The 9,349-nt window shown below is 28.1% G+C and overlaps 1 protein-coding gene and 1 non-coding gene across 2 annotated transcripts; one reads left to right on the top strand and one right to left on the bottom strand.

Moving 5' to 3' along the window:
* Positions 1-2,177: 2,177 nt before the first annotated feature.
* On the top strand, positions 2,178-2,291 carry LOC123882636. Its single transcript, XR_006799949.1, has one exon. It is a non-coding gene; the product is annotated as a U5 spliceosomal RNA (small nuclear RNA).
* Positions 2,292-5,741: 3,450 nt separating this feature from the next.
* On the bottom strand, positions 5,742-8,845 carry LOC123922353 (gamma-glutamyl peptidase 5-like). The gene is made up of 4 exons (XM_045975078.1): positions 8,528-8,845; positions 6,584-6,733; positions 6,165-6,332; positions 5,742-5,843 (listed from the first exon to the last, which is right to left on the bottom strand). The coding sequence occupies exons 1-4, from the start codon at positions 8,843-8,845 to the stop codon at positions 5,742-5,744; spliced, it is 738 nt and encodes a 245-aa protein (XP_045831034.1).
* Positions 8,846-9,349: the final 504 nt, after the last annotated feature.

The following is a 9,349-nucleotide window of genomic DNA, read 5'->3' as shown; positions in this document are numbered from 1 at the left end:
TTATTGGATAATATTTTCTAAGATAGGTAGAAATTCATATTATGATTTAAAATGTATTAAAAAATTAGTTAAAGGAAATATTTGAGCAGAGATATATTAATGTTTGATATTTACCTATGCTCAAATATTTTTTTAATTTATTTTTTTATATTTTATTTTAATACCTTTCAAATATTAATATACTTATGCTCGAATATTTTTTTAAACTCTTTTTTTAATTATTTTATTTTAATACATCTTAAATTTACCACAAAATAAAGGTAATAAAATAAGAGTTTATTTGTACATCGTTAATGTAAAATTATTTTACAGATGCATCCAATAATGTGTTGCCACATTATTTAATGAATGTGACACGTCATGTGTTTTATTAATATCACATGATATGTCAATACATTATTGGATACATGTTTAAAATAATTTTATACCAACAATATATATAAATTAAATTCTTAAAATAAAGTAAAAATAAGTTAAAAAATATATCAAGTTTGATATTAGTTTAAATATTAATAGATCTCTGTTCAATTTTTTAAAATTAATTTTATATATTTTATATTAATACTTTTTAAATGAGAATTGAAAAGTCAGAGAGAAACCGCGATCCAACAAAAATAGAGTTGATAAAGCATCTATATTTCTGTTAGATTGCGGTTTTTCTGTGACTTTCCAATTTTCAATTTAAAAGGTATTAAAATAAGATAACAAAATGAGTTAAAAAAAATGCTCGATTAGAGATATGTTATTGTACGACAATTATATAGAATATTAAAATAAAATAAAAAATGAGTTAAACAATATTCGAGCAGAGGTATATATTAATGATTGATATTATTTCAAATATTAATATACCTATGCTCGAATATTTTTTGAACTCTTTCTTTTTTAATTATATTTTATAATACATTTTAAATTAACAATTTCAAAGTTATAGAGAAACCACACGGTCCAAATAAAAACATAGTTGATAAGATATTTTTTGAAAGTTTTTTGGGGGCTTCTTCGTTTGCTTTTTAACGTAGTAGATAGACTAACATTCTAATTTTATATATGATTTAAAAGGTATTAAAATGAAAATAAAAATAAGTTAAAAAAAATATTATGTTTGATATTAGTTTAAACATTAATACACCTCTATTCAAATTGTTTTAAAATAAATTTTATATATTTTATTTTAAAACCTTTAAATTGATAATTGAAATGTCAGAGGAACTACGATCTAACCAAAAAATAACAAAGCAATTAATCATATATGATTTATGGGAAAGGAGAGAACAAAGAAAGAAAGCAAAGAGAGAATAACCATATATTGGTGATGCACCATGTGAGAAACATACGAAGACTTATAGAAGCAAGATTCATCTCATTTATAGTCATCTATGAATATATAACACAGAGAGAATCTCTTTACCTATATTCTCAAAACTGATTTACCATCAACAAAAGATTTCCATGAAATTGCAGACGCAGTAATTAATGAAGGAGAATTAGTTTGAAGAATTTAATTACGAAATATGGTTCCGCTTGATTCCTTGAACAATTTAAGAACTCAATAGCTTGGAGTTCCATAAACTTTGTGAGAATCAATTACAAAGTTTATGGAACTCCAAGCTATTGAGTGCTTAAATTGTTCAAGGAATCAAGTGAGACCATATTTCTTAATTCAATTCTTCAAACTAATTCTCCATCACTAATTAATTACCGCGTCTTCAAAACAAAAAAGAAAAAGATAAGCCACGCTAACTTTTCTTATATAAGAAAAAATTAGTTAGTGCAAACCAATAAAAAATACCATGTTCATAATAGCATAAGCTCTAATTTGAAGAGAATAAAAGATCATCCAAAATCAAAAAATACCATGTTCAACAACCCTAAATACTCAAGCTGGGATATTTTATAATCGTTTGATATATCAAACATTAATATATGCCACTGCGACTCTTTTACTAATTTTTATATAGCATAAGTTTGTGGTTAAAAAAAGGATATCTTTTACCAATTTTTATATATCTTAGCTTATACAACAATTATAGAATACATTGTACTTGAATAACTCGAAGTATTTGCATTAATTATGGTAATATTGTTGTCTTTTTTTATTAAAATGATATTTCACAAGAGAGTTCGATACATTAAGTTTTCAGAGTAGTGATAATATTGTTCTCTACAAATTGTCCCATCATGCAACAAACACATAATAAACTATTCTTTTGCCTTTTACTAAAGAATACTGTGTGCTCGTTGCTTAAAGTGGCATAACTATATTTTTGTAAGGCTGACTGCTCCCGCCAATGGTCCATTGCATGACGGGACAATTTTTAGAGGCCAAATAATAGTTCACTTTATGCTTGCATGAGGGACAATTTGTAGTAGAGGACAATTCTGGAAAATTAATGTATTCGACTCTCTTGTAATATTTTTCTTAATAAAAAAGACACTAACATTACCATAATTATTGCGAATTCTCAGAGTTATTCAAGTACAATGTATCCTATAGTTGCTGTATCAGCTAAGATATATAAAAATTGGTAAGAAAATCCATTTTTTTAACCCCAAAGTTAAGATATACTCCATAGAGTGGCTAAAATCAGAAACAAAACAAAGTTGAATGTTGTTGATTAATTTCAAAACTTTATTGTTGAATGTTGCTGATTATTTTAAAACTTTATTGAGTCTCAAAATATTGTTGAATGTTGTTGATTATTTTAAAACTTTATTTTGCACGGACTCTTATTTGCAGGGAAATAACTTTATTGATGAAGTCATTCCATCTTTGATTAATGAAGGAATTAACAATATACTTATCAAATCGCCTCATGAAGACTCTATTAACAAGTATAGACCTATAGCTATAGCCAACTTCACATTTAAGCTCATTTCTAAAATTATAGCTGACAAGTTTACTAAAATTATACCCTCAATAATTTCTAAGCAACAAAGAGGATTTATACATGGTAGGTAGATAAAAGATTCTGTGTGCCTTACTTAATTTAGATGCAATCAACCTCTTGTACAACAAATATTTTGAACTTAATTAATATTGATTTGACACTTTAGATTGGAGTTTTCTTTTAAAGGTTCTCAAAACATTTGGATTCAATTCAACTTTTTGCAATTGGATATTGACATTATTCCGGATGTCAAAATTTTGAAAAATCACTTAATTTTGAAAATATTTCAAATAGATTTTCATAAAAATCATTTTTGAAATACAACTTTTTGAAAAAATTGCGATTTTGACTAAGTTTTGATATTCGATAATGTATGTTTATGTTATATGATGTTAAAATTAGTGTTTGAATTTAGAAGAAACGAAATATAAGGCTTGTTCAAATTGTAAATTTTCTTGGTTTTAAATTAAAATTGGTGTTTTGCTTTTCGTTTATATGGAAGTTCCAATTTTTAAAGGTACACCCAAAATTTGTTATTTTCAATCTGTTGTGGACAAAATCAAGGATTAGATTGCTTCTTGGAAGACTCTTCTTTTACCTATTGCTGGTATGGTCTCACTCGCACACCATCAATATTTATTCCCGACCTTCTAGTTTAATCAAAGAAGTTGAGAAATACAAGCCATTAGATTTGGTCTAGTAGTGAGGGGTTGGGTAATACGTTAGAGATTTTGGGTTCGATCCTCAGCTCATTGTAAACAAAAAAAAAAGTTGAGAAATACCGTAGAAACTTTTTATGAAGTAGTGATATAAATAAAATAAAAATGGTTGAAGTTGCATGGAAGAAAGTTTGCAAGCCTATTTCTGAAGGTTGTCGAGGTATTAGATCTTTATCTAGTTTAAACTTAGGATATAATTGAATCAGATCAAGATTGGGCTATGCTACTTAAAAGTAGGGTTTTTAGAAATGGTACTCATATTTCTTTTCAATATGCTTGATGATCTTCCTTTTGTTTCATGATAAAGTTGACAAATATATATATATATATATATTGTTGATAGCAAATATATATATATTTATATCGTTATTGAGACCGATGAAGATTAATGGTTTATGCGTTTTTATTGAATACCGTTAATCTTGATCTATCTCAAAAACATATTAAACGATTTTAGATTTTTATACAATTCAACATAGATGATCTATACGATATAAGCTTTCAATCCAACGGTGAATTTTGTAAAATTTGTATTCGTTAAAGCGTTATTGAGCGGTGTAACATTACTCAAATGTTACACCGGTGTAATTTGATCCCTCCCCTATATATATATAGCTATATATGGTTCCCAATCTACCAGACAGACTGCATATTACCTTTTCTCCTCATCAAGAGTGCTTAGAGCATAAGGAGAATAACCACAAGCCAACGGGTGCTGTCGTCTGTCTCTACCTAATTTGTGTTTCAAGTTAGCTGATCTGTGGATTCGTCTATCCAGATATTCTTATAATCCTTGATAAACCAACATGTTTTAGATCCTGTTACATGCTCATATGTTTATTTGACTTCTGCACTAAAGTTATAAGATTATGAATTTAATATTTGTTATTGAGAGCATGTATATTGTTAATATTAAATTAATTCCAACAGTTATGTCAAGTGCACATCGAATGCTAATATGAGATACATTGTCATCTTGAAAGCTTTCAACATTAAAGCTAATCCTCCCAAAACTCTTGTGATGCTTTGCTAATAATCTAGGTGTTAACAATGCTTGCAAAATTAGTGGGTGCTATGAAGGCTTTAAAGATTGCTTATGTCAATGGTTGGCTTAGACTCTCATTAGAAACTAATCCAAAATTAGTACAGATGATCTATAGAGAAGATAATGATTGTGCTGACTTGTTGGCCAACATTGATTTTATCTTGAATTCTCACACATGGTGGAACTCTCCTCTTAAGTTAGCAAGTACTTTTGCTCTGAACAAATTTAGGATTTCCTAATTTTAAGTGTACTAGCCTTGAAGGTTTAGAATTTTTGTCCCACTTCATTTTTGTATTTCTTTTTAATATATTAGGGTTTGCAGCTTCATGCTTGTAAATAAATACATTCCTAAGTGAGGAGGTTAATGAACAAATAATGAAGTTGGGTGCACAAAACTAATGATAATGATCAATGAAAAACAGAATTGAGAGACTAATGATAGCAAAAGATCAACTAATACCATATAAAGATTTGATATCAAGCATCGTGATTGATATTAATCACTATAGAAGACAAGTGATAGAAGAGAAAATTACCGAATAAAACCTCTCTATTTTATTACCTCCATCCCTAATTATAAAACTCTGTTGAGATGTACAATTCATTTACATTGTTTTGACCATATTTTTTAATAATATATAAATGTAAATATTAGCATATAAAATTTTGTTCAATTTGTTTTGATCAGTATTTTCAAAATATCAAATTTTTATAATTTTTACTAATAGATAATTAAATATATTAGTGATCAAAATTATATAAGAGAGGACTTAAATACCCTAGAGAACTCATAGAAAACGGCTAATGCTAAACTGTTCAAAATTAGAACTACCCAATAAAATACCAAAAATATAACAAAAATCTAAAAATGGTAGCTACCAGAGTTATTATTAGAGTGATCGGGGTTCGAACTCCGGATTCCACATTTAAATGTATGAGTCTAGCCACTAGACTATTTGAAAAAAAAAATATAGATAATTAACACAATTAAGCTAAGTATCACTAACACAAAACAAAAGTGGAAACTTGTTTTTAGATTATCACTTAGCAATAGAATTTCATGTATTCATTCTAAGGTTTTTATTTTCAAATTCCACTCTTAAGAAAGCTGATGCAGAGTCTCTTCCATGCATTTGTATCTGGCTCTAACATAACAGCCCTCTCTCTTGCTCCTACAGCAAAATCTTCCTGCCATTCAAAATATCCTCTATAAGTAAATCAATTTAAAATATAATTCAAATTATTGTACATTATACAAACTACCAAGGCAAGAGAGAATCATAAGTGCAGGACTGCTCCAAATATAAGGAGTATTTGATTAAAAAGAAGCTTTGGGCCCTTTTGATCTGCAAAAGATAAATACCGGACAAAACAGTATATGACAGTACAAGATAGAACAACACATGATAAATGTTTAAGGTATTAAACATATTTTTCGGTGTACAATATTTAGTAGACAAAAGATTAGAAAATAGAAAACCACAATTTGACAAAAAGATAGAGATATACCATGATGAAATTTCTCTGAGTAAGACGATCAATAAGATGCAAAAGAAGGTCTTTAGAGTATTCAGGATGGCCTTGAATTCCCATAATGTGATCTCCATATTTAAACATTTCAATTGCAGTCTTATCTGACCTAGCAATTATCTCAGCCTTTGTAGGTAACTCTAGTACCTAATTTGATTAAAATAGCACAAGTTATATAACCATAAATTATTATCATTCTTTAAGGAATTTTTTATTTTAATTACTATCATATTTTATGATGTAAAAATTTGAAGGCTATCCTTCGATTCCTGGTGGATACAATTCTTAACCAGACTTACTTGGCAACCGAACTTTAAATTACAAGGTTCATTTTAGAAGATTAATACAAAAAAAAAGGAGGAGTCTATGGTAACATTTTTAGATGAATATATACACACCTCATCCTTATGACATTGGATGATGGAAAGCTTTGTTGGAAGATCAAGAGAAGAGGGGCAAATATGTGATGACAATGTTATGCTTCTCACACCAATGTCCCAACCTGTGGGAGAGGGACCAACCTTTCCTCCCAATGCACGGCAAAGTACCTTAAAAAAAAAAATCTTAATTATTTTCTTTATAAACTTTTGGCAAGGAAAAATTAATAATTCTAATTCCCACAAATTATTAGCTGAATTATAATTCTATCCCCACAAATTATTATTATTATTTTTTTTTTCGGCTTTTCACCACCAGTTGAATCTGGTTCGGGGGTCAGTTATGGCATCAAGTGGTTCCAGCCCCCTCCCGATCGCAGTTGTGGGGATCGAACCGCGGTCCTCCCTACCAAGTTCAGCACCAATCACCACTGAACCAACTAACGATTGGTATCCCCACAAATTATTTTAAGTACTTAAATTATCTTTCATACTAATAAATAAAAAAATAATTTTCAAATAGATTCGGATAAAGCCAAATCTTAAATTTTCCGAAATATAAATATGTTCCTATAAAATCAAATTTTAAGATTTTTGGATGTGGAAGGTGAGCCTCTAACAGAGTTTTGTTTCTTAATAATTTTGGGGTTATGAAGTAGAATTTTAAAGTTAACTTTATATTGACCAACTAGCCCAAACCTTCTCATAGTTTTTTTTTTTTTGTTGATGGGCAACATTCTCATAGGTTAGAATGTGTGCGAGAATATACCCTTAAAACATGTATAACCTAAGTAATAATATTAGTAAATATTAGTAAGTATCCGTGAGCATAAACTAATTGGTAAGCATATCGCATTTTATATTTAAGGAATTTAAAATTTCTCATTTATTTATTTTAAGAGATAAATTTCTAACAATTAACTAGACTATTTGAAAAAAATAATAACAGTAACATATATCAGAAAATACTTCTATATAGACACAACATAAAAAAAAAATTCATCTAGTTGCACACACTTAAACATTCATATTATTTATGTATTTATTAAAATATTTTATCTTTTATCTTTCTTTTTTACATCAAATAATTTTTTTAAGTTTTTCCATTTATGTATATGCGATCAAATAATATTTATTTGTGGTTAGGACCACATTAGACTTCCTCATCATACCATATAACTTCAAGCAGTTTTATCAAAAAAGCAAAATAGAATAAAGCAGTAATTATAACCTAAGAAATAATAGTACCATATAACCTAAATGATGCACTCATGCACACGAAGTTCTTATCATAGTATATTGGACCACAACCAAACTAAGTGAGTGAGACACAACTTTTCAGAAATTGTGATGTTGCAAGTTACAAAATAAGTAAAAACCAAAACATTCTTCAAAAGGAAAAAAAATGATGTCATAATAATTTATTGTTCGATTAGGAAGTAGATAAAGTTCAATAAAAAAAACCATATTTTTAGGAGTTAAATTTGATTCTCTCAAACGTTTTTGTTACTTATAATAAGTTATATATAAAACTGATATAATCTTTTTTAATTAAAACATAATCCGCTACAATAACTGACATGAGTCATGACTCTTCTTCTACACATTGAACTTCAGATTAATTCTTTTATTACATATTAATCTCTTATACACTATGAAGCACGGACACAGACCCGAACACCGGACACGACACAGACATTGACACGTCGATACTCCTAAAAATTTAGGAAAATGACATAATTTAGTGTAATTATAAGTGTCGATGTCGGTGTCGGACACGGATACCGACACGTGTCCGACACAGACACGCCTAATCTGAGGAGTGTCGGTGCTTCTTACATTGTAGATGATAAAATGAAATTGAATGTACCAAGTTATAACCATTTATCAAAATCACAAATTAAGCACAAAAAATAAAGTACTAACATAAAGTAATGAATATTAATTAATATAGTAACAAATTACCTGGTGACCAAAACAAATGCCAAGAATTTTGGTATTCATGGAGTCCAATTTCTTAATCAAGTTAATAAGATCACAAATCCATTTATCATTACCATAAGCATCACAACAACTACCAGTAATCACAAACCCATCATAGAGATTCAATTCATCATCCTTAGGAAACTCACCACATGAAACCTTGTACATGTCCCATGTCTCTTTTTCTTCTTCCAACATTTTTGTGAATAGCCCAAAAAAACCTCCATAGATATTTTTCACATACTCTGAATCCTCTGCACATATTAACACACCAAACCTCTTCCAACCTATGTTCTCCATTCTCTCTCTCTCTCTAAGATTCTAGAGAGAAAAAGTGATGATTAGAGGAATTATGTTTTTTTGAGAAAGATTAGAGGAATTATGTTTTTTTGAGAAAGATTAGAGGAATTATGTTGGCTTGTTGTTTGTACGGAAATGATAAACATTGGTTAATTTATAGGAGTGATTTTAGGACAAATATATATATTTTTTTTTTATAAGATTACGACAAATATTAATGTCACGTTTGTTATGTTAATTATTACTCCTAGAACATTGTCCTTGTCAAATTTGATCTATATGATTCAAAATATACACTAAATAAATTAATTTTTATTGACTAAAATTTTTTATATTTAAGAACGGAATATTTTTTTTATTAAGTTACTAAAATTAGAGATTTTTTTACAAACGTTAATGTATTTGATGTAAAATTTGAAATAAATACATTAATTTTTTTTATAAGATAAATACATTAATTTTTTTTCTTCTTATAGTTCAAACTGAAGAGAATATTTCAAATTT

This window comes from Trifolium pratense, linkage group LG4 (assembly GCF_020283565.1).
Source record: "Trifolium pratense cultivar HEN17-A07 linkage group LG4, ARS_RC_1.1, whole genome shotgun sequence".
Taxonomy (NCBI): Eukaryota; Viridiplantae; Streptophyta; class Magnoliopsida; order Fabales; family Fabaceae; genus Trifolium; species Trifolium pratense.
Note: the sequence above shows the minus strand (reverse complement) of the source record. Positions and strands in the feature narration are given on the sequence as shown.

What these genes read in the sequence shown, in the direction of transcription:
- LOC123922353 (XM_045975078.1), bottom strand. Translation starts at nt 8,845, where the DNA reads ATGGAGAACATAGGTTGGAAGAGGTTTGGTGTGTTAATATGTGCAGAG. An exon ending in GCATTTGTTTTGGTCACCAG is followed by an intron (nt 6,734 to 8,527) that starts GTAATTTGTTAC and finishes TTTTTTTTTAAG; the next exon opens with GTACTTTGCCGTGCATTGGG. An exon ending in CTCAGAGAAATTTCATCATG is followed by an intron (nt 5,844 to 6,164) that starts GTATATCTCTAT and finishes TTTGAATGGCAG; the next exon opens with GAAGATTTTGCTGTAGGAGC.